This window comes from Drosophila subpulchrella, chromosome 3L, assembly GCF_014743375.2.
Source record: "Drosophila subpulchrella strain 33 F10 #4 breed RU33 chromosome 3L, RU_Dsub_v1.1 Primary Assembly, whole genome shotgun sequence".
Taxonomy (NCBI): Eukaryota; Metazoa; Arthropoda; class Insecta; order Diptera; family Drosophilidae; genus Drosophila; species Drosophila subpulchrella.
In genome coordinates, this window is record NC_050612.1 from 12714958 (window position 1) to 12740838 (window position 25881).

At 39.8% G+C, this 25881-nt stretch overlaps 3 protein-coding genes across 7 annotated transcripts in view; 2 read left to right on the forward strand and 1 right to left on the reverse strand.

Moving 5' to 3' along the window:
* The window catches only part of LOC119554921 (G-box-binding factor), a 28146-nt gene extending 19632 nt beyond the window's left edge, over window positions 1-8514 (forward strand). The window contains exons 2-4 of the mRNA XM_037866026.1: window positions 2856-3080; window positions 6650-6987; window positions 7390-8514. Coding sequence (XP_037721954.1) covers window positions 2856-3080; window positions 6650-6987; window positions 7390-8239 — 1413 coding nt within the window. The 3' untranslated portion in view covers window positions 8240-8514. The remainder of the gene's footprint in view (window positions 1-2855; window positions 3081-6649; window positions 6988-7389) is intronic.
* A 71-nt stretch (window positions 8515-8585) lies between these two features.
* On the forward strand, window positions 8586-9757 carry LOC119553843 (eukaryotic translation initiation factor 4E1). Of its 2 annotated transcripts, XM_037864488.1 has the most exons (4): window positions 8586-8679; window positions 8769-9143; window positions 9196-9383; window positions 9438-9757. In XM_037864488.1, the coding sequence occupies exons 2-4, from the start codon at window positions 8794-8796 to the stop codon at window positions 9596-9598; spliced, it is 699 nt and encodes a 232-aa protein (XP_037720416.1). In that variant the 5' UTR covers window positions 8586-8679; window positions 8769-8793; the 3' UTR covers window positions 9599-9757. The 2 variants fall into 2 exon arrangements, with proteins under 2 accessions (XP_037720416.1, XP_037720415.1); XM_037864487.1 differs by having other exon boundaries at window positions 8608-9143.
* Window positions 9758-9844: 87 nt separating this feature from the next.
* LOC119553632 (protein ECT2) lies at window positions 9845-25808 on the reverse strand. 4 transcript variants are annotated; one of them, XM_037864103.1, is made up of 12 exons: window positions 25299-25808; window positions 21128-21341; window positions 15921-16056; window positions 15732-15838; window positions 15416-15665; window positions 13862-15238; window positions 12462-12593; window positions 12056-12391; window positions 11054-11995; window positions 10879-10989; window positions 10664-10813; window positions 9845-10607 (listed from the first exon to the last, which is right to left on the reverse strand). In XM_037864103.1, the coding sequence occupies exons 1-12, from the start codon at window positions 25327-25329 to the stop codon at window positions 10479-10481; spliced, it is 3915 nt and encodes a 1304-aa protein (XP_037720031.1). In that variant the 5' UTR covers window positions 25330-25808; the 3' UTR covers window positions 9845-10478. The 4 variants fall into 4 exon arrangements, with proteins under 4 accessions (XP_037720031.1, XP_037720033.1, XP_037720032.1 ...); XM_037864105.1 differs by lacking the exon at window positions 13862-15238; XM_037864104.1 differs by lacking the exons at window positions 21128-21341; window positions 25299-25808 and adding an exon at window positions 16934-17293.
* Window positions 25809-25881: the final 73 nt, after the last annotated feature.

The window sequence follows — 25881 nt, forward strand, 5'->3', positions numbered from 1 at the left end:
ATTCAATATAAAAACCTTTCATGATTAGTTTTGTTGTTATACATTCATAAAATATTTTTTAAGGAAATATTCATAAAGAACAACGGTTATCTTACCAAATAGGACCTTATAAATCGATAACATAACTGATGAGGTATCAATAAAATTCTGATGACGATAATTGCGTATAACTCGAAGATAAGGTGTGAGGTATTTAGATAAATATTTTGAAATTGTGGTATGATGTAGTTCCTACATAAATACTCCTCTGGGGACTAACGATTTTTTAAAATGTATTCTGAATTCCGTCGATATATCAGAACATATAACATTTCTTCAAAGTATAGACCTCTGATATAACCCACTCAAATTAAATTTTTTTTTTTTTTTTCTTAAAATCTATATTTAAGTTTTACATTATTTTGTGGTAGTGTCCACATTTATATTTAGATTAAATGTGTTTGCCAGCTATACATACTTTACATTTGTACCTTGTACACATTTAAATATATGTGCTGAAATGTAAATGTGCAAGATTCCTTAACTGGAGAATTGGAAGTGCATTTGCAACTGACATTTTGTTGCCAACCAAGAAAACAGAAAAGTTTTAGATGCCAAAGTCTTGGCTACGGAATGAGGTTATCTAGCCTCCCCCGCACTATGCATACCTAGTATATATTTCTCCTTCTCGAGAGGTTTGACTACCTCTTTTCTACCTGCTGGTTTGCCTGTGAATTGTAACGCGCATTTTAATTAGATTGTTTGGGTTCTGAACTCCACCTCATGCAAATTAGTTTGAGCCGAGAATGTGGGAGATTGCTTCACAAGAATCCAATTATGTCTGCAAAAGTCTGGAGCCAAAGTTAGAGAACTGATTACTTGAAAAGTGGATTTTTGTATGCATTATACTTTTACGTAATTGCTTTTCCGTTTAGATTGCCATGGAAATTAGCCTGTTTCGCTTGTCCAAAGATATTTTTAATTAAAACCTAATGAAAATGCATTAACATTAATTGATAAGTAATTCCGGAATGGGAAAGGAGGAAGAAACCTGGGAATATTCTCATATGCAAATTGGGTTAGGTGTAGTTGCAGAAATATGAGAATGAATTAAAGGGGGGATATGAGAAAGTAAAATTTCACATGAAATGAGTTTTTGGATCAGTAAGCCGCCGAATCTGGTTTCAGGAAATGGTGAAAAATAGTGTTCTTCCTTTAACATTTGCATTCCGGAAAAATAGTTATTAATTAATAGAGTGAAAAATAAATGGACTACAAATTATTTGCTTTATGTCCGTTCGGCCATAATTATGTATATTATATTTTAAACAAATAGCATGGATATTACCAATGCGCACGCTTAAAACTGTTTATAAACAATTATTTATTTCCTATTTCGGCCTTTGGGCCAACTAAACCCATTCATCTCCCCGCCAAATCTTGTTTGGCCGTTATGCCTATAATCAATAAATCAAAATCCAAAGCGAAACAACAACAACGCTGCAAATGCATTAATTAACAAGCGTAAAATTGCACCAAATTGAGTTTTGAGCTGACCACATTTTTGGTTTTCCCTCCAGCGATCGAAGGGGCGGCTTTGCGACCCGTGTGTGGGCGTGGCAGTCTGGAAAACCGCAAATGATAATTTACATTGTGGCAACAAAAACAACAACTACAAATAAAGCAAACATTTGCAATCGAATTTGATGAAAATTCATAATTTTTTACGTCCATGTGCCTTTTTGGTAATTTGTCTTTTGGGCCATGGGCGTGAGCGTGGGCGTGGAAAGTAGGCTAAAAGGTATTACAACATTTTAGATGGTCCAAATACTAAAGGTCGGACGTCTAGTGATTTATGAAGCAACTTGAAGAGTAATTGTCTTTGTCGGGGTTTCTCTTATTTACTTTTCACCTAATTGTGTCACTGTACCTATTGTACCCAATTAATAATGGTTTACTTCTTTATTGTTGAGAATCTTTTATAGTTTTAGCTTAAGAAAAAAAGTAATTGTCTTTGTCGGGTTTTCTTTTATTTACTTTTCGCCTAATTTTATCACTGTACCTATTGTACCCTTTTAATAATGGTTTACTTAATTAGATTAAAAATGTACCATAGAAGATTTTCAAATAATTTTGCTTAAAACTAACTAACTGAATTTATAAGGACTTTCTAGAATCTTTAATTGTTTGTGCTTTCATTTCGTAATTCTCTTTTTTCGTAACATATATCATTTAGCTCATTCCTTTTTTTTCGCACACTGTAGCTTTTTAAGCATTTCTTAATTTATCATAATATACTTCTTTATTTTTCCCCCACTTATTTCTTCGAGTTGTGGGTCAAAGTCTTTGAAAAAATGATGTTATAAAAGAAAAAGTAAACCGTGAACATTAAAAATGGTCAAAAATAAAAACAAAGTAATATGAAAACATGGTTAGCCAGAGACAAACGGGTTATGCGCTTGACCAGCTATCTCGCATCCACAGCCTTAATAAATGTGGAAAATGTTAAGTATACCAGAAATTTAGTGCCAAGCAGTGTGTAGAGTAACGTTAAAAAATATATATATGTTTATATATACAAAGGATGGGGGGTATTGTATAAATAATTTTCTCTAATTAATTGTACAACTTTGGCTAGGGGCTGGCTAGTGTTAAAGCTGCTCACCTGAGCCTTTCCGCTTTTGGTGGTATTCCTTTTTTTTGCTGTGAGCAATTTCGCATTAAAAGCGAACCAGCCACTGGGTGGTTGTCCAACACTTTGACAACATTTTTCAAATTGCAATTTTCGTTTTTTTCTCGGCTAATTTAACGCGCATTTTTCAGGCATTTTTCTTTAACTTATCCATATATGTATTTATTTGTGACAACATTTGCAGGATGCCAACATCTTGGCCGCACCCAGCCACCACATCCAGAGCCACATCTACGACTTGCCACAGCAATTGCAGCCACATCAGCACCACCACCACCACTACCAGCAGCAACAACAACAACAGCATCAGCACCACCACCAGCAACAACAACAACAACACCATCAACTAAATGTCGAGGCTGTCATATTGCAGAATCAGGTGGATACATTGCATTGGCAATTGAAACAGGTGAGTAAATGAGCCGGCGAAAGGCAGGCCAAGAAATCCGGCAAGCCAAACAAAAGACTCAAGACACAAACGTGACTTGTGATTTCTGTTCTTGAGCGAAGCAAACTATGTTAAGTGCTAAATCAGCCTAGCAACCCAACAACCCCACACCGAACCCCATCTCAATCTCGATCTGCTTTGGCCAGCGACTTCTGTTGCCCTCCTTGGATCAACCTGTTTTCCTGTCTCTAGCATTTTTTATTTAAATAGTTCTCACGCTTAATTTACTCGAATCGGAATGGAAATGGAAATGTTGGAGATGTGGGGAATGATTCCGTAACCAGACGGGGTCGCTTGCTAGGTTCGGTTCTATTACACTGAAATTTTGACTCAATATTAGATACTACTTGCAGGGTTTCCGATTTTTGATCTTAAGTAGGCATATAAAATCTTTCTTATACATAGTACAGGTAATTAACTGAACAATTCTAAAGCCAATATAATATTGGGTGATAATAAAGTTATTAAAGATCTTAATTAATTTGAGATTAGGTTATCAGATTTGTATACAGACAAATTAAAAACGTATGATTTTTCATATTTCACATATTTAATATTTTTATTGAAATTATGTCTACAAAAGAATCATGATATCGTTCTGCTTTTAAATATTAATAATATTTGGTTTCAAGAACAATATCTCATTATATGTTTTAAATAATTTATAGTATTTTTGATCAAGACCAAATATTTGTACATTGTATGTACCACACATATATCTTTTTTATCCATGTGTACCAATCGAGTCATTTCCTTTCACCATAATTCCTCACCAGTTAGGGCAAAATGTCTTGCCCCATCGCAATTAGGCGGCAGAATTCTTCTCTGACGCTTAATTATAGACTCGCAGTGTGGTCGTTGGGGCTCTTCTATATATGGCTTTGTTTTGGTCTTCGGTCTTTGGTCATCGTGTCTCTCATTGTCTTTCGACCATTTCCTTCAGCCAACAGCTGCATTAATTTTATACTTCCTCACAAAAGGTTGCTAATGGAGCTGACGGGTTTCTGCCTTCTCAAACTTCGCCGTAAAAGTGAGAAGCGCAAGATTGAATCAAACAATTCTGATTGCTATCTATATAGTGTGTAATAATAAGTTGGCCATCAATGAAATGACTTGGGCTATGAGGAAAATTCTTGAACAGGAATTCTGGAGGCACTCACATAGATTGAATTGATTAAAGTAGCTGCGAAGAATTTACAAAATTATAGGTATGCTGTTCTTGTAGGGAAGTTATGTTATGCAGGAAGCTAAAAAGGTTACGAGAGGTTGTGAGAACTTTACAAAAATAGTTTTTATATTTTTGGGGATACTACCTATTGCTACCTACAGTTTTTCCAATATATTTTGTGGCGTTCTATAATTAAATAATTATACTTGAGCCCTCTATATTGTATTTATATACCAAGGAATGTAGCCATCACCAATAAAAGTAAAATGTTATATTTTTCTTTACCGCAGCTCACTTTTCTTTTGATCCGTGACTAGATTTTCCCCATTTGTCGATGATTTTCCCCAATCGAAAACTAGACCAGTCCGCTAAGCTGATTCTGCTCCCAATTGACCGAATCGAACTTTGAACTCGATACCGATGAGATGACCTTCGGCACTCACGTCTGATATGCTGAGATCTGAGATCTGGGATCCAACCTGGTCAGTTTCTCCCCTCCAAACACTTTCAATTCGAGGCGATTCTATGCAACGCATAATCACCCAACGGATGCCGCTGAAAGAGCGAAAATATTTACGCTTTCATTTCGATTTAATGCGCTTTAAATGAGCCCCAATGAAGTTGACTTGGAAAGCCGGCGGACTCCGCCTTGGAAAATTGCAAAAGAAAACAAAGCAACCAGAAAAAATAGTAATAATAAGAAAAGATAAATATTTTCTACAGTTTGGACCGTTTCTTGTTTGGCGAACGGAAAACTGGGTTAGAAGGCAGGAAAACCGCGTGGAAAAACTTTTAGCCATTATAAAAGAAAAGTAAAAAGGCGTGGGTGGAACCCTGGCGAGATTGATTGATTGATCGAGTGGAGTCTATAGAGTCGATGGGAGGAGACCGCATTTAATTTATGCACCCGGGAGATCCCAAAACCGAACAAACCGGTGCAGCCAGGAAATGCGTTGAATGGGAAGCTGCTGCCAAGCCAAGCGAATCTCAATCTAAGTGTGAATCCGAATCCGACTAAAAAATCCTCTCAGCTCCAATTGCTGAAACACTTTGGGCATTAATGAAATTAAACAAACCATAACAAAATCGAAATCAAATACAGCAGCAGCAGCAGCAGCAGCAATGCATCGGCAAACAATTTCCACATAATTTTCAAATAAATCTCAGACACACGAAAACAATTCGTAATTCGAATGAAAACCTCTTGCTAACACGCAGTAGGAAAAACTCCGAAAACGGAAAAACGTCCAATGAAAAATTAGTAACAATTTTCCAGCGTTGCAATAGCAATAGCAATAGCAACAACTGCATCGCCAACTTACATAATCAGCCAGACACCAACTATTTTGGCATCGTGTGAAGCCCACCCCGAAAACCCGCAGATATATGTCTATATATATATATATATGTTCATATGTATACACACCACATATACCCACCCGTTTTGGCCAATTTTCAAATGGCCTGTGAGGTGGGAGGTGGGCGTGTGCCAGGTGATGGCAATCGGCAATCTTAACGCCTTTTTGAGGTCTCTGCCAATTTGGCAAGCGCCATAGACTCGAATGGCATTTGATAATTAGACAATTTGGCTCACAGAAGTTAACCAAAAGTGACATTCCCCCACTCCCCACTTGGCCAAAGATGCTGGAATGGCCCAAAGACCCACACAGCACAAAGCCATAGAGAAATGCGCAGAGTGAGAGGCGAGATAACAAATCAAGTGAAAGTTTTTATAGGCTGATGATGCTGCTGATGCCGATGCCGCTGCTCCACAAAATGTATGCTGCCCAAGCAAAATAATTTACAATTAACATAAATAATAAATTAAAGTCATCGGTTCAAATGCATTATCAAAGTGTCAAAGCAATGACCGGGCACATTGGGGCGAAGTCGCAAGAGTTGGTGGGGAAATGCGGGATGAGTTGGCCAGAAATGTATCTTTCGATAGTAATAATACTTATAAAATATAAACAATATTTGAAAAAGGAAATGATGAAAACATGAGGAGGAAAGCTGGGATAATATATAAGCAAAGGAGTTTTAGTTGATAGATATCCTCGGAAGTTTTTTTAACTTAGATATATTGTTATAGCTTTTAGGAGAAGTATAATATGTTCGCTTACATTAAAAAATAACATCCATAAACTATTATCATTTGAATTTTTAACGATTTCAAGGTGATAAAAAAAGAATACGAAAAATAAGAAAGCTCCTATGATATGCTTAATAAAAATCGCAAAAAGAAGACTTTCTTAATAGTTCAAATAACTATCATCTATCCGGGATTTAATTTTTTTAGGAACATATTATAGAGACCAGCAATTCTCGAAAATTCTAGAAACTAAGTAAACTTATGTTTCAGACCGAAACCAATTGCGAGATGTACCGAGCGGTGATGGAGGAAGTGGCCCGCTTTTTCGAGCGCTACCAGGTGCAGCAACAACTGCAGCAAACCCATCGTAATGGCGAGCATATTGCCCGCTCCAAAAGTCTCCACCATGTCCACGGGGTGGGCAACACCTCCCTGCAGAGCGATCCCCGAGATGATGACGCCTCAAGTGCCGGATCCGCTTCATATCTGCGCGCCCGGAGCAGTACCAATTTGGTGATGAATAAATCAATGCAAGCCATGAATGAGGAGCATAATTACGAAACGATTGCGCCAGCTGGCAGCTATAATGCCTTTAAGGATTTTACCTGGTGAGGAGAAATTAGAAATTATAGTGGTTCATTACTAAGAGAGTGTCCAATTTGAATAAATTAGGAATTCAAAAATAGTTGACTAACTACCTATATTGGTAATTTAAATTGGAAATTTAATATTACTTTCAGATACCAATATTTGGTGGTGGTACACAAATCACTACGGTTCTAAAAATATTTTCAAATGCTATTTTAGGTGTCTAAAAGTATGCAACAATATATTTTAATATTAGAAGTACAATGAATTAAATGAAAAAGATGACTATCCTTTATCTACTGCATACTTTTGGACACCTATTGGATTTAAAACCCTAAGTTATTTGTGTAACATCCTCTTTAATGTATATTTTATTTTTATTTAATTATAAATAAATTACCATATTCTCCCCTCAAAAATAGGCGTCGCTCCCCGAAGAAATCCGGAGGAAGTGGTGGCTGCAAGGCTCGTCTCTCAGCTCCAGAGGCAGCCGAAGAGAAGCTTAACCAGGAGGCCTTTCGTTTGGCCAGAACCATTAGGAATCTGCTGCACACCTCGGAACAGCAGCCGGATCTCACGCAGCCGCGCCACTCGCTGGCCTCCATTTCATCGCTGCCCTCGGGAAATCATCGTCTCTGCAAGGGGAAAACCAGTTCGGTGATGACGCTGTTGACGCCACCGTTGCACAATTCCACCAGCATCATGAATGCTACTCTGGAGGCTCCATCGCCGGCTGGGAAATCCAATGCGGAACTGATCTTTCTGCGGGCCAACAACATGAGGGACTCGAGGCTATCGCTGCGCAGCTCCACCGACAGTTCCGTGCATTCCACCATCTCCTCGACCGCATCCTCTTCCTCGAAAGTGGAAACGGATGAGGAGATCCAGACCCAGACCACCGCCAGCAATACAGCCATCAGCAGTAGTAATATCAAGCCCACCAGCAACAAGCAGAGCGGTTCCAGTACTGAAGATGAGAGTGGTTTCAGTTCGATTAGCTCCTTTCACGACGTGGGTTTGCCCTTGAGTTCCACCCTGATGAATGGTAACCAGAGACGGGTCTCCATGTCCTCGGATAGCAGGAACTCCACTCTAAAATCTGGATTAAATATGGTGGGGCTGCCCATGCAAACCCAGACTCAAATTCAAGTGCAGGTTCAAGCTCAGATTTCCAGCAGTCAATCGCCCTCGAAAACATATCGCAATGCGAATCGCTATCAGCGCTTCTCCACTTTATCAAACGAAGATGCAGCCGCTGTTTTGTGGGTTTAAAAAGCTGAAAAACCTATTTTCAAAAACATTTTTGAAATAAATTTATAAATCTATATCTTCGAAAATTGTTTTTGAACTAGGTTCGAACCTTTATTTAATTTTGTATACCCCGTAGCTTCTTAGTTTTGTTTTTCTCTAGTGCCTCCGCTTAGTGTTTAGTTGACCACTTTAAATGAGTGCTTAATTTTTAATCCTACATGTTATCATTTAAATTTTTTAAGAACCAAGCGCGCATTTTTATGTTAACAATATGTAAATTTCGATTGTCTTAAGTTTTGCAGTATTTATAAATGAATAAAAAATAATTTATACTACAGACCTGCATAGTATGCTGTTTACCTAACGTCAAACGATGACTGGCTGTCATTGTTAGATTTTCTTCTTTTCGATACGTTTCGTTTAGGTCTTGGAAAAATGTGCTAAAGTATTTTTGGTTAACCGTAAGCAATTCCCACTCGAATCGCAACAAAATTCGTTGAGACCCACAGCCGTTGAGGTCAACATATAAATTAAAGTAATCTGTTTGTAGCGAAAAAAAAATCATAACCAACATCATGGCCAGTGCACAAGTGCAGAGTTTCGAGTTCAAGGAACAGCAGCAGGATCAGCATCAACAGCTAGAGAATCTGCAGAGCCATCCGAACCAGGAAGGTGTGCCACCGGAGAGCAAGAGCCAAGAACTAATCGATGAAGACCTATACCATGTGGAGTACAGACATCCCTTGGAGCATGTGTGGACCTTATGGTATTTGGAGAACGATCGCTCCAAGCACTGGAAGGACATGTTGAACGAGATCACCCAGATCGACAGTGTGGAGACCTTCTGGAGCTTGTACTATACCATCAAGACCCCGTCGGAGCTGAAGATTGGATGCGACTACTCCATGTTCAAGAAGGGAATTATGTATGGGATAATGTTTGACTTCTTTATAGATGTTATAGTACTTTTTCTGCAGGCCCATGTGGGAGGATGAGGCCAACATAAAAGGGGGTCGCTGGCTGGTCACCGTGGGCAAAAGTGCCAAGCTGGAACTGGATCGCATTTGGCTGGATATTCTCCTAATGATGGTGGGCCAAACCTTCGACTATTCCGATGAAATCTGCGGCGCCGTGATCAATATACGCGCCAAGAGCAACAAGATCTGCAAGTTCCTCATATATCTTCCATCTCATTTGATTTAACAACTATTCATTACAGCTGTTTGGACTGCCAATGGCAGCAACGAAATGGCCATTCTCGAGATTGGCCAGAAACTGAAGATGCTTCTGCAATTGCAATCCCATAATCTGCAATATCAACTCCATTCCGATGCAATGTGCAAAATCAGTTCGGGCGTCAAATCGGTTTACACTCTCTGAAAGGGGAGTGACAAGGTCCTCTACGTTATTATATTTGTATTTTTATACACCAGATTCGTACGTGTGGAAGATGAGATTGGCTTAGTGTTTATGAACGATTACTTGGAAATGCCTAAACAAAATTGTTTGAATATCTAAATTAAAGCACAAAATTACATATGCTTATTACTGGCATTTCTTGGGATATCTTTCATACATTCTTTGCCTACTCTGACCCTTTTGACATTATTGCGAATAAAAAATGCATTGATTTTTAAATATTTATCTTTAATCATGATTCATATATTAACTTAAACATCATCATGCTTTGAATGCCTTACGACTTAGGGTCGTAATTGCCTACTCAAGCAAAATCGTTGAGTTTTTAATCAATATAGTAAGATAGGGTTTTTAAAAAATTTACTCAGTAAACATTCACAGCTTGTTGCGGTGTGGCGATCATCCGACCGAAACCCATTCGAATCGATCATTCGGTGCGTGCGTGAATGCGATCCCTAGTCACTGCAATGAGTAGTTGGTTACATTTAGCGACGCGACACAATTATTCGGGCACGGGAGTACACATAAATGGAGAACTATTTACAAGTTAATCATGGTCAATCGATAGTAGCTCGGCCAAACGCTTCAACATTCGCGAGCTCCACATCGATAGGTGCAACTTAACAATACACTTTAAAATCTAAACAATATTGGACGCGTGATTATTTGTTTCTGGTTGTTTTGTGAGATTACGAATTCGAAGGTTGCATCAGCACTCGGACATGGGCCACCCATGCCCAAGGAATAGCACTGCAAGCGGAGTCTCTCTCCAAAAAGAGACTTCAAAAATGGAATACACAAATTGACTGCGGAGTCATCATCATTATCATCATCAGCAGCTCTAAATGCGGCCCACAACGGCCTTGTTTTTCCGCGTGGGTTGCACGGAGAGTGGCGGCACCACTAGCATCTCGGATTGCGTTGACGGCGAACTGCTTCGCATGCTTGCACAGTCCTCATCATCCACCTCCTAAATTAATATTAAATATTAGTTGCTGTCCATTTTGTATCTCTACTTTTACACACATTTATATTCGTGCAGCTGGCCAAACGCATTTGGGCCAATTGAGAGGCGGGCGTCAGGGAGTTGGTGCTGCCAAAAGGCGATGTCATCATGGTGGAAACGGCTCGTTTAAGCTTATTGGGTGTCTTGTTGAAGGAGAAGGCACGACCCACCTGAGGACAAAGTAAATATTTGATTAAGCAAAGTTGCAAATGTTGAATTCACTTCAAGAACCCACCTTGAGTCTCGTTTTGGCCGCCAGTTTGAAGGCCTTGCTCAGCGTGCTGACATTCACATCGCTTATGTCCACCTCCAGTTCCTGGGAGGTACGACAAATCAAGAGTTTGTCCTGCAAAAAAGAATAAAAAACATAAATTACATAGTTCAAACTTATGTAGTAGTCTTCTACTAACCGCATCTGTTCGGCAGGTATGTGCTGCAATCTGGTTGCACAACTTCTTAACGTACACCGATTTGTCTGTTTCCTCGTCGCTGATCGTAAACGTATACAGTTTCTCCTTATCTCCCCTCAAGAGTAAACCAAAAGCCCTAGGACTATCCGAGATGTCGATCACCAGCCGTATCGTATTCAGCGATATCAGCTTAAGATGCTTATGCGTCTTAGCTGTGCTCGGTGATTTTGCGGTATTGAATCCTTTGGAACGTCGCTTGCACAGCTCGATGGAATCGGAGAACAGGTACAGGACCAGGCTATCACCACGACCGCTCAGGGAGTCGGAGAGCTCATTGACCTCGCATTTCAAGATGAAACTGCGGTTGGAACTCACTAAATGCGCCGGACAACCTTCGATATCGTTGAATATATCGAAGATGGCCATGCGCGATTCGGTGCGCCTCTTGTCCTCGTTGATGTGCAGTGTCACCTGCTTGATGGCCTTCAGTGCCTCCTCCAATCGACCGTGGTCCGCATTGCCGCTGCTCGTGTGCTTTAAAATGTCATTCAGCAGCAGACTGATACTGGGCAACCGCTGTACTGGCCTTATCATCAGATCCTGCAAACCCTGACGTCCGCACTCCGGTTTCGTCTGATTAATCTTGAGAAAGGCGTGGAAACGCGGATATTCCCGATCGCAGTACTGCAGTTGCTCCTTCATTTGCTCGAAGAAGTTAACGTACGGCGGATAGGCTTTGATCAGCTCGTCGCGGTGTTGGATGATGATGTCGCCAATGAGGCAATCCTCCCGCCAGTTGGCATGCAACTTGCGCAGATGCTCCAGCATACTCTGGTGAACCTCGTGGATGGGCAGAAAGTTGCCGAAAATGGTCTTGATCTCGGACTTGTTGAGCAGCGGATCATTGGTCTCGGCCAACTCCTCCAGTTTGTTTTTGAAGAGCTGCAAAGAGGGATGGAATTTATGAGTGAATTTGGTTTTCAATGGATTTTTTCAACGTACATTCAGTATGGTATCCAATATGCCCACATAGTTGGACTCTGTGGTATAGAAGTCCATGAAGTGGTTAAATCGCATCGATTTCTTGGCTGGTGTGGCATCACTAACTTCCGGCTCGGCATGCAGCAGCTTTTCCGACTCCAGTTTATCCGGACTGGAGGTACAGTCGAAAGACAGGTGACCGGCATCCGAGACGGAGGAGCGTCGCTTTCCAGAGCCCAAGGGTGTGCCCTCCAGAGCGATGCGCTGCGAGAAACGCTTGCGTTTCCGTTTGTTAAAGCTAATGGGTAACGAGTCCCGACGATCTGTATTCGGCGTATTCGTAATGCTGTCCAAATACTAAAATAATAATGAAAATAATCGAGTGTTAATTTCAACATGTAAGCAATTTTATAAGTGATCCACTTACGTCGCCAAACAGATAGTCCATCTCGTTGGCATAGCCATTCTGTATGGTATACCAGAACCAGTCTGATTTCAGGATGTGCGTGTGATTATTTTTGGGCTCCGGCTTCGTTGCAGTTGATTGCTCTTCGACCACCTGAACGGCAAGAAACAAGACGATTAATTCTGTTGATCCAGCGTTTAGTACTTAAATGAATGTGCTAGATCGCAAAAAATGTTTTGTTTGCTGCCTAATTTAGATTATATACGAAATGAAGTCAATCAAGCGTCTATATAGATGGTATATATAGAGAGATATAGGTCGGCACAGCAGCAGCAGCAGGCACAATAAATTTTTGAACACATTCATCAAATGCAAAAAGGCCAAACAAAACATTTTTAGTGCACATTTTTGGCAGCACTTTGAAACGGCAAAGATCTTGGCGAACGAAACGAGGCAAAAGTGTGAAGCTACGGAACATAAATGCAAATTGTTTTGCCCCGCGAACGAGTAACATTTGTGTAAATATTTGTAAGTCCATCAAGGTATTGTTATTATAATTCACCCAAATGCGAAGGAATCGCAATCGCTCGTACTAGATGGGTTAAGGTTTGCTCGATTCAATTCTTCTCTCCATTTTTATTATTGTTTCAATCTATTTATCTACGTTGTTTTCAAGTTTTCAAGGCATTTTTAACATTTATTCAAGCTGAACGAAAGTCTGTCTATAACCGGTGGTGTGGGTTGTGTGTTTTGTGTGTGGCAAATAAATGTTATTCCAATATTTATTGTGCTGCTGTGTTTGGTTGTATATTTTTTATAATGTGCGCTGGCCAGAAAAAAAATAGTGAATAGACCGTAGGAAACCAAAGTTATTTACAGAAGAAATTCCAGACACCGCACCAAATTAGATGTTATATGGGTTGTGACTTATACTACGGCATAACCATTAAATAACAATTAACAAAACATTTGGGACTTGGGATGGATGGTTGGTGATTGATGGAAAGCGGGGAACTGAGGATAATCGCGGCGTTCATCAACTGAAACAATGTTAAAAATGCTCGAACATAGTTTATTGAACTCAATAAAAACATGGATGAGAGGCGAATCCAATTTTTTAGAATAAAGAAATGTAGCTATGAAATATGAAACACAAAAGAAATTCACAAAACTTGAGCTGGAAATGGTGTAGAAAAATGTTAGATCATGAAAAATTATGTTATATTCGATGAATGATTAGTTCTTTTTAGAAAAAATGGATGAAAACTTGAGCATTTCTAATTGGTATACTCAATTTAAACCCCTTATTAAAGATCTTAAAAATGTTAAAATCTTGCGACTTCAAAATCTTTGCCGTTTCGAAGTCCCCCCTTCAAAAAGAAAGATCCTTTAGGGAAAACACTTATGAATTTCAAAAGTACCATTGGTATGGGTTCTTCTATGTGGGCGGGGCTGTATCGCCTCGTTGTCGACTCTTCGGGAGTCTTAATTACTAGCACCGAGCTATGTACAGCGATCGATGTCGATAATATGGGAGATGACGATGATGATGATGGTGGCATGGCAGGCGTGACGGCAGTAGCACAGAAAGCAAATGTGTGGCTAGATGTATCGTTGACATCCAAAGTGGCAGTGGAACTGGAAGGATTCGGGAAGGGATTCGGGGTGGGTGTGGTTGGGTTAGTTAGGGTCAAAGCGGAAACAACGCCGGAGACGGGGCCAAAGAGTCGCTTGGCTGTTTTAGGCGTGGCTGTGGATCTGAGCTTGGGGGCTTTGGGGGTCTTGAAACCACTATCCAATAGGGTGCCACATTCCGGAGTGCCGTCGATACCTCTATCCGTTCTGCGACTGTTGCTTCTCGTTATCCTGCCACAAAAGCTGCGCAGCTTCTCCTTAACTGGCTTTCTAATGGACTCATTGAGGGTCAAATTTATGGAGGAGGCCAGTGAGCAAAAGGAATTATCAGCTGCCTCGCTGCCAATGAAACTGGAGGCATCGGCCACGGAACTCCGACGTGGTCGTAAGGTCTTCATCAGTGGTTCGGCCACAAAACTCACGGATCGCCGAAGCGTCCTCGAAATGGATCCAGTGCGTATAAGTTTGGGTTTCTTGGTGCTCGCTGGCAGCGCAAAGGAATCCACCGACATCAGAGACACATTGTCAAAGCTATCCCTCTTGCGCTTCAAATCATTCTCCGAAGCTGGCAGATCATCTGACTCGAGGTCACACTCGTCAATAGCTTTTAGTATAGGTGAAATATTCTGGGTGGTGCTCTCAAAGTCCAGAACAATACCATCCATTTCGGGTGAACTTAGTGGAGTGGCAGCTTTTAAACTAGTTCTTATTTTACTGGTCTTTGGCGTGCTGGCCTGAACATCTTCTTCGCCCTCAGGTTCTTTTACAGCCTCCTCCACTTTGGGTTTCTGCTCCTCCTCCAAGTCTTCTTCATCCGATTCGGGCAACTGATCATCTCCAGGGTTTTCTATATCCGCCGCCTCCACAAAGAGGCGTTCGTCAAAGTGTATGTCATCCTCGTCCTCAAAGGCTTGATTTTCCTTTTGCTCATGCTCTAGATCATCCATATCCAATGCCATTCCCTTGTCCGTTTCCGTATGGGATAGTTCCTCCTTTTTGATTTCTGCCCGCTCAAGATCCTCAGCCTTCTGCTGCTCTTCGCCCTCCGCCTGCGATGAACTACTGCCTGGGATTTGGGATTCGGTTGGATTGGTTAGGGTGCTTGGGTTAGTATCTGTGCTAGTGCTAGTGCTTGTAAATACTGCGCCCGTATTGGGCATCACCTGGAAGACACACGGATTAGGTTTTTTGGTGGGTAAAGAAAATAAGCCGTTCAGGACGGCAAAAAAAGCAGAAAGTACAGCATAAATTATGTCAAGCATGCAAACTACAAACTCCAAACTACCCAAAAATTATAAAGCTTGCATCTTAGCATTTAGTAATAGAAATGGTAGACTCACGACATGTGAGCACTCCGGATCGTCGAGTTCGGCGCAAACGCCTCCGTTCTCCAAAAGTACATCCACCATGTGCTGATGTTCCTCGGCAGGGAAGCCAAAAAAGCAAATCTTTTGGCCTTCGAAGGCCTTCAGACGATGCGTCTTGGTGAAGCCCTCCTGCGTGGCGTCGAACTCCAGGGAATTGCGATCCGCCCAGGCGGCAAACACCCAAGCAGGACGAACCACGGTCAACCGAAAGGTTTTGGCGTACCTGTAAGAGAAGATTTCCAGATTAAAACCATCTGTATACTGGGTACACTTTGATTTTAGAACTCACTGGTACTTTTCGCCGCCACTGTGATTGCAAATTAAATGCGTGGTTTTTGTGTTCAGGTCCTTCTTGATGCAGCCGCCCATGGAGTGAATGAGATTAACCAGCTTGGTCTGCGGAATAAGTATTTCAATATTTTAAAAATTAGTTTTAACTTATGTAGAGGAGAGTCGACTGGTCTCCACTCCCACTCACCAGCTCATCCTTCTTGCGTATGCCCGTGAAGCAAGTGACCACGCCGCGCATCGCGTAATTGTAAATGGGCCGCGAGTTCTGGCCCAGTGTCTGTTTCATCTCGGCCGCGTACTTCAAAGCCGGCGGTCCCAGAATACTGCAAGTGATATAAAGGGAGAGGCAATTAAATATTTATGTGGCACACTTTTGAGTTATGCAAGGCAATCTGGTTTTTATGTCCCAATTGACCTTGGTAGTTGCATTCGCACTGGCCATAATTCATTCCGAAACGGTTGGGTATCGGTAACAATTTCGGTATCGGTATATTCCTTGCCCGTTCGCATTCCGAACACAAATGATTCCGCTTAATTGAACTTTGACTGGAAGAGCCAACTGATCTGACTGACTAAGGGCTCTTTTGTTTACCATTGCGGACAACGACAGCTGTTGGGATAGCCAGCCCATCCTCAATCCATTCCCTACCGATTCCAATCCGCGCATCCCAACTGGCAAAAGCCGGAAGTTCTTATAAACAAATCAATCGAGCGGAAGCTGACGCAGCCTGACATGTCGAGCATTGTTTGCCACATTTCGTATGCACTTTGTTGGCGTAGGGGGATGTATTTATGATACTTAAAATGTGTACATTTATTTATGTGGCTCATCAAGGCGTAATTATAATTATGGCCGGGAATTCGAAAACAATTCGCCATGCATGCATTGAGTAATGCTTTTGATTTTCGGCAAAAATTTATGAATGATTCTTTGGTATGGAATCTTAAGGGGGAGATATGCATGGATAGCACTCAGCTCGGCTAAAGATTTGTATTTTTAAATAACCATTCAAAACTTGTGAATAAGGCATTCTATTCTTAGGAATACATGGATTTTATACTATTTTTGTTTCAATACTTTTATTGCGAATTCCTGGGATTTAATTTATAGATTCAAGCTAAGAGGCTAAGCTAATATGGTTCTATTGTAGCTAATACTTATCATTAGTTATCTCGATTGTTTCTTTGATTGACACTCACAGTTTCCACCTTCCTTTTGCAGTTTTCTCCCCTGTTTCCATTTTCACTTGATCTTTCACTTTCTTAGACTTTTATCAGGTTGACTTCCTGTTGTTTTTTTCACTTTCACTTCTTCTATCTCTTTGAGTTGTCTACAATCATATCATTTTACATTTGCTTTTACACATTTCACCCACAATTCTGGCTGTTGGGTTCAGTTAACCTGTCCAACAAAGGAAGAATTCCATATGCTCAAATATTTGTCGCGGGCAAACGGACCGATTTTGTCTGATTCAGAGCACCAGAATATGAATAAGTTGGGACATATAGCCCGAGGAGGAACCGAGCGACAAGAGTTTATGATTCTATCCGGGCAACTAAACAAACACAACTGCCAGCCTCGTTGCTTGGGAAAATTATTGAATAAACGATGAGGCGGCAGCGAGCGAGTGGAAAATGGAAATAGAAAATGCCTGACATGCCAGGCGGTCCACCCTCTCGGCTCCTTCCCCTCTGCTCCTCGGTTTTCCCCCACTTTTCAGCTTGTTCTCTCCTCATCACTTAATGTGGCACATAAGTGGCAAATGCTATACAAGCGTGATATATTCCTATAAGAAGTGCAAACATCTCTCTCAACTGGAGAATGTGCAAATTACAGAGAAAAAGAGTCTTTGGGATGTTTTTAAATACGAAAATTTTTAAGGATCGGGAATTCTATAAAATGATTTTTTTGATCTAATATAAATATTGCTTTAAAATAATCCGATTTTGATATTTTTTCTGTGGTTCTATTGCCTTGGTAATATTTACTGAATTTTAAATATATATAATATATGCATCATTGGCTTACCATTTTTTTTAAATATATTTTTTTAATGACGACTATTTTTGGAGATATATTTAAAACCCAATTATATGAATACACATTCACCTACAAAACTTTGATCAGTAACCCATTAAAATATTTTTCTCTGTGTACAATATAAACGACTGAAAGAGAGGTGACAGTAAACAAGGAATTCAAACGGAGACAGGTGAAATGCAAAGAGAGTTGAGCCAAACAAATATTTAAGCAGCAGCAGCGAGAAAAGAAATTAAATTCCACAGAACAATTAAATATTTCTCTTTAAGATCCAAGGAAAACCCAGGGAAATTCTGCTGCTTAGTCAAAGCATAAAAATGCGCCGCGCGTGCTCGACAACCATTTTATACGAGATGATCGGATTGGAGTGGATCGGGGGATCTTGGGATCTGGGGGTTTCGGCCTCGACAATGGATGATCTGCCATCTCTAGGAACTGGCGTTTCTTTTGTAAAGTGCGCCGATCTTTGACTGAACACGGGGCACTCGAACTTTGCGAGGGTCAAAACTATAGAACAGTCAATGACATGTCGTTCGCGGACCATTTCTCGTTCTGCCTCAATTAATAAGCCATATCAAAACTTATAAATTATATACTCGCCCGCAGAAATACAATAAATATTTAAATATATGTAAGCACAGCAGAGCACACATCTTATAAATGCCTCAATAAAAACGTATAAATTCTGATCTTTTTTGCGATTTTTTATATTTTTTTATTTTTGTATGTCAAAGAATTTCCGTTTTTTTTTTCCAAATGCTGCTTTCAACACTTTCGACTTGATTTGACATCGCCCAATTTGAATATACACGAATTCCTATAGATTCTTGGCGCCAAGAGATTGCTGCAATGCCACCTCTTCAATTTGATTCAGAGGAAACTTGGCCAATGGCACCAGAGATTTAGCTTCCCAAGAGATTCACGCAAAAAAAAAATGTATGTGAAATAAATAAAAACAAAAACGATTCATTTCAATTTCTGTAGAAGAAATACTATTTGAAATTGTCATGTCAGCGTTTTATTTGTTTATATTTTTAAGTTAATTTTCATTCTCAGCTCGCTATGTCCCCAAAATAGGCAATGAAATGCTCAGAGACTTCCCCCATTATGCGAACGGATCGGTCTTATGATTCAGAATGTATATCCATGCTGGGAACAACGATTAACAAGATCTTTGGGGCATCATTTTGGGCGAGGTTAAGTGGCCGTTAAAGTGCCTTCGGTCATTCTTTCCACTTTTCTGGGATTTCTCAGAATGTCTCATTAAAATTTCTTTGGTTTCCCATTGAGTTTTGTGTACATTTAATCAGAACTGCTTTTGTGCAATAAAAGGTAGTACTTGTGCAGTAATTAAAATTTTACGTTGTATAATATTTTCCTAAAAGGAAATCTTTGGAAAATTTCTTTCTAAAAGTAATCCCATCAAAGTGTTTAATATTCTTTAGATTGTTTATTTGTCATTGATGTTTTGAAATGTCCATCCATATAAATACATATATTTGCAGATCATCTAAGGAGATTATCTTTAAATTAAAAACAAGATAATCCTGTTTGCATCTTTGTTTATTTTTAGGGATAAGCCAAGAAACAACTTTGTCAAAACAGAGAAAATCTTTTGATATGTTATATAAATTTTAATGATCAAACTAAGAGCACCTGTAATAAACAGTCACGATTTATTCCTATCAGTTGACAAAAACAAACTATGAAAGTGCATATTTGTTTAAAAAATAAACAGCCCAGGCTGCAAATAAACTTTCCACGTAGCCTTTTCTAAGTGATAAACAAATTCCAAATTTAATTCCAGTTTATGTTCTTCTATAAGCGAATATCAATTAAATTTATAGATGGAAAGCTACAATAAAAAAACTTGAAACATGAAATATAATTAGCTCAGAGGAAAAACAACTTATAGGCAACTCAGCTTTGGTTTATTTTCCGCCCATTTAGCGAGCAGAAAAAAAAGTGGTGAAAAACAAATACAAATTGCAATAACAAAACGAACCGAAACATGAATGAAAATCTATGAAATAAATAATAATTCTAAATGGGAAGAGAAGAAGCTTCTTTTTTTTGCGCGTTTTTTTCGCATTTTCCCCCTGTTTCCTTACAAGCAGAGCGTGTTGGGAAAACATGAAACGGAAAAACAGACGCCCACCGACCCCTCTAATTCATAACAACTTAAACGCACTTGGTGACCTCCAAAAAAATAAAGATCGTAAATAAACGCTAACCAAAGTATGGCAAAATTATGGCTAATCACTAATGAGACAGGGCAGAGGTGGGTCCCCAAAAAAATAAAGACAACAAAATGGGGAAGAGTTCTGGGGGTGGGACCAAAAGCGTGTATGTCATTTGAGGCTATTACTACGCAGCAGGCAAATTAATCAAGCGTGCAAAAAATCAAGAAACGAACCAAACAAAACCGGACCGAACACATATAGACCAGAAGAGCAAACATTTGCGCAAGTTTCAAATTTGACAACAATTTGTAGCAAGCGAAAAATTATTGAAAAGCTTATTGCGACGTGTCGAAGTAGGAGATACCCTTTAACTATGATTATTAGTTTTATTTTTAACATTTATTCGAAGGTTTTCTTAACTTTGAGATATAAATAAGACTTTTATGTGCACATTTTCCTACTAATTTGAATGTTTTTACAAGCAACAAAATACTGTTTACATAAAACAGGTGCAATCTTTTCGTGTTCCTTGAAAGCGCATTTCAACATAACTCTAGATTTTTTGTTTATTGTAATTGAAAACTGTTAATCTATAGATTTTCTTTATTGCTAGCATTACAACCGATTTATAAATGGCCAAAATCGATAAAGAGATTATTGAGATTAGTTTATGCATATCGAAAAGTGCAATTACCTTTTCTAGAAACCACATTTACGTCAGAATTTATAAACAAAGACAAATTGAAATATGTGTGGCTGGCGAACACCCTGTATTTATAAAGTGTTTATTCATTAGAGAAAGGGTATAGCATCGGAAGGAAGAAGGCAGAGGAGCTGCTTTGGTATATCTGGCGCATGGCTGACGCTGTCAATCTTGGAATCGGTGGGATCCTAAGGGGGAAATTGGAGAGGAGGCAGTATACCCGTGTGTGTGTCTCGATTTCAAACTCATTTTGCTGCGGCTCAGCATGATAATAATGATGGCGATGATAATGGTTCTTGACTGGGCTACCCACAGCCAAAAAGTGGGTTGACAGAAACAGAGGAGAAGGGGGCGGACAGCTGGCCACATGTGACAGATTGGTGGCCACCCGTTTTGTCTAAATTAAGCAGACTTCTTGCTCTCCTGGTTCCACTGGGTTATTATTAGTGCCTGTGACTAGTACTCACCATTCCTTCTGCTTGTGTATCGCCTCGAAGCTGGCACCCTCGAAGTCGTCGAGCACATAGAAGGTACGCCAGTCCGACTCCCCGATGGTGTCCAGACCCGTGTCCGAGGTTACGATGGGCAGGCCAAAGGATTCGGCTGCCTGCACCGTGTCCGCATCCTGGCCAACGGCCCCCACCAGGCAGATTCGAGTGGGCAGCGTTGTAATGGACATCTCTGGTGGGCGAAACAAATGGAAAAAACATTAGAAAATCAGAAAACGGGCATTGTGTGCTCTTAAAAACCAGAAATGGGCGATGGTATGGTGTTAAGTGCATGTCGGACATAAATCAAGCAAATAAATGCAGGTCGATGGGGTGGGTCGAATAGGGGATTTCCTGGGTTGCCTGACTAGGTAAAAATTATAGCCAATATAATAGATATCAGTTCAATAACTATTAAACTTTATTTCCAACCAAAAAACCAAACCTTCTTTTACTAGTTCGTTACTTTTTGTAGAGAAATGTGTATGCCTAAGTATTTCCCAACTTAAGAACCCATACACCTCCAACTAACTATTGTTTACAGGGGACTGGAAAAAAGATTTTGTTTGATTAATGGCTATTCTGTGGATTTGTTTGTTTATGCAATTGAGTGTGAGTGCCAGACAGGAAAAAAAAAGAGATCGAGGGAAAATTGTGCAAAATAAAACAAAGAAAGGCAAAGAAACATAGCAGAGCTACTAACGAAAATAGAACCCCTTGAGGATGTAGAATTGGAGGATGGTCGGCAAAATCCCCAGCAATGCGCTGTCGATCATTAAGCAGGGAAATTGCGAGCTGTTGACATCAATTTTAATTGTGCCGGTTCCTTTTGGCCGACGAAAAGAGCGACCTTCGTTCGCATACTTAGTTTTTGACACACCACGAAAGTAGGGTATGCGAAGTGAGAAGAACGCAAAATACTAGGGCTAGAAAATGTTTTCAAGTGCAAATCATTTACCCCCAATCGACATGGACACAACACATGGAAGAAGGCCACTGGCGGCGGGCGGCTTTGTTGCATTAATTTTATCCAGAATTGTGCAGCTGTAACCGATGCCAATTGCATATATGTATCTATACATCTGCGAACCAGCACTTGTATCCGTATCTGTATCTGGCGAGACATTCGCCACTTGTGCAATTGAACAAAGTCCAGGAAACTGCAGAGGAAGAACTGCAGTTCGTGTCGTATTCTCCCTCTGACGTTTCGGTATTTTCAGATAGATAGATATGCCAGATATGCATTCCCAAAACAAGCGATAAACAATGCAATTTACCTAATGGAAATCACGGGGATTTATGAACTAACAAAATGTTTATAAGGTAAGAATATCTCAAGAATGTGGTATCTAATAAAATTTTTGATAGGGAATGTGCATCCAGGGAATGCAGAATTTATGGGAAATTTATATAGCCATTAAGAAAAGTTCACACATTTTATATTTTATAGCTTCTTGTTTGATTTATGTGCTGCCGTATCATTTGATGTATTCCAAATAATAAAATTCATTATACAGCAATATTTTTAAGGATTGCTTATTATTTCCACGAACGGCAATTAAATAAATATTTTTCCAACACGACATTTAATGTTTTCCACTGAAACTAATATGTTTTTGAATTAGTGTTAATTCTCCTGTTCCTGCACCTTTTTCAAGTGTTTTTCCATGTCTGCATGATTCACGCAAGTCGGCACCCTACTTAGGTGTCCCTCTTACTATAGCAATATTATTCCTGCTGCTGTTGCCAAGCTTCAACCCTTGAAACGAGTACCTGGAGTACCTGGTTTAACTGGGACTCCCTCAATACCTGTAAAATCCTCGTACACCTGACACAGGGCAGCCTGTCTGAGCTTCGCCTGCTTGATCTCATCGTCGGCGGCATATGTGAAATAGGAGGAGGATTGTCGCTGAACCGTGACCACTTTGTTGCTCTTTTTGCCCAAGTGGCTTCCAAAGTTGAACTGAACGAGCGGTAAGTGCAACATTTTTCCCGAGGATCCTCGAGGATCGGGCTCTAAAACATAACTAAACGCATGAAGGGCTCTGAGAACCCCTGAAATCGCATTTTGCATAGCCACAGGTGGTGGCTCAGGCTGTGAGGGAGGTACATAAATAAAGTAAGGATGGTAAGCGAAATTTCCGAATGTGGGAAAAGTGCAGAAACTCACAGGTGGCGGCCACCATTTTTCGACATTCGGGAATTTCCTTCCTTTCTGCCTGAGCAAAATCTGCTGTTATTTTATCTTCTCTGCCCGTTTTCTCGCTGGCTGCCTGCCAGATACATGATGAAAAACTAATTGAGTGGCATCTGAGAAATGAAAAGTCATCGGAGAAAGAGGGCTGTATGGGTTTGTATGGGCGGTTAGCCTCCCTACACAGTAAAATAAATGTTCTTCGAAAATCATTGTAAGCTACAATGACTATAACATACCAAAAAAAGTTTTTTGATTGATATTTCTCTTGATAAATCATCACAATTTGAAAAAAAATTTTAAATCTTTATACAAATTGTAATATTATGCCCTCAGAAAAGTCTATTGTAGCATTAATTTCAATCCCCAAATTTAAATTTTAATTAAAACATTAAAATGTTGTAGTTTAAATTAAGGACATTAAATGCAGATATTTTCCGCTGTGTAGCAGATTTTGTCAAACAGCACAGACAGTCATCAAAGAAATATCTTGTCTTGTAATAAAATTACGTATCCCCCGGAAGCCTTGACGTAGAAAAAGAGCAGATCCGAAGGTCTGCGGGGCATGTAAAAGGCCATTAGCATTGAGGGACGGAAAACACGGGCTACAGACTATATAGTCATAGTTTATATAGGCATGTGCGGCCTGTCAACATGTGTAAAAGGAATACGAGGTAAGCGATCAGCGGGGTAGGTAAATCAGCCGGTAAAAACAGAGACGAAAATAAGTGGAAAGTAGGGATCAAGGATCCTGCGCAAGGAGAAGAAGATGAAGGGAGAACAGGATGGGCGGGATAATATCTACCTACCTGAGGAAAATATCAAAGCAGACAGAAAAGTATAAATAATTATCATCTGGAAATGTTCTTAAAAGTATCTAAATTTTAAAGATAAACAACATCAAAGGAGTAATTCCATGTTTTTCTGCTTATAAACCCTAACCAAATTATAAACTTTTAATTGATATTTATGCGTTATTTGCGCATACAATTCAGGCACAAAATTCATTTAATTATATTTTTATTTGTTTATTCCGCCCGGTGGAAAAATTCTATCCACACAACATATTTACACGTATTTTTAAGGCATTAACCTTTGCATTAGATATGAAATAAATGCCCTACAACAGGCATTGAAAGTTAATGATTGACTGGAAAACGGAAATGTAATAATTTGAATTACTTGTAGATAAAATTAGTCATATTTATTTTGAGTAATATTTAAAAAAACATATGTTTAATGATTTAAATTTAGAGAAATAAAATATTATTTACTTATGTCAATGTGTCATTTTAAATAAACCTAACCCGTTGGAATGTTTTTTTGGTAATTATGTTTTCAAAGATAAAACATTTTTTTCCATAAGCAAATTACGAATTTGTAGACACATATAATGTTGACAAATAATAAGTTTTCGCATTAATTTAAAATATTTATAGCTCTGATTTATTTATTTCCATCTCTAAATTATGACTCCATTCCTTAGCTAAAAAAGGCTAAGCAGGCATCACTGTTAACAGGAACTGATCACTTATGTTGTTGTTGCCCGTCCTTATTTTACTCTCACTACAGTTAGGGCGCCTCAGTCCTTGTTGTTATTGTGTTACTCGGTACAGTGCCGGCGGAGAGAGGTAGAGAGTGAGGGGTGAAAAGAGAGAGGGGCAAAAAGCAGACATTTATGCGATAAATATTTTCTACACCGAAATAAATTCCGAAAATAAGATTAAAAAATCAGCGACGCGTTGCCGTAGCTTTTTTGGTCACACGCATACATACAAATAAAAACATGTACTTATAGTCTTGATTTTTTATGAGGATCTTTTGGCCCCGAATGTGGTTTCACCCCGCCGCTCCACCCCCTTTGCGGCCACCCTACGGGCGACATTGAAAAATGAAATATTCGCGGGGTATTTGGACCTGCCACGCCCCTTCCTGCCCCCTCTTTTTGGTACTCACCGCACTTCGATTGCTCTTCAATGGTCTCCATTTCGAGGGATCTTCTTTTTTTTTAAGGCGAATAACTCTTGGAACATACACAAAAAGCAACACCAACACACTCGAACACAAAACGAACGCACAAGGAGACAAATAATTCGTTTGTACTCGATTCGTTTATTTATTTTCATTAACTGGACGCTGTTTTCGAGCATTTAGCGGGCATCTTTATGTTCTTGTTTTCAACTTTTTCAAATAACTCAATTAAAAAGCGGCGCGCAAAGTCTCAAATCCTCACGCAAACACACACACACACACACGTACGCGCAAAGGCAGCGTCGCCCTGTTCTCTTCTTCTTCTTGTTGTCCCGACACCGCGTACCTGTTTAAACAATTGAACTAACAAAATGATAAACAATCTATGCGAATTGCACTCGAAGGGCACGCGTCAACGGCTGCGCGTCGGAATTACAAATCAAAACTCAACGGCCAAGCACGTCCGGTTCGTTTTCGTTTTCGCTGTTGTGCCGCGCGGTGTGACCGCAGCGGGGGCGCCAAAAAATACCAGCGAAGGGTTGGGGGAAAATACCAAAACCAGTTGGCG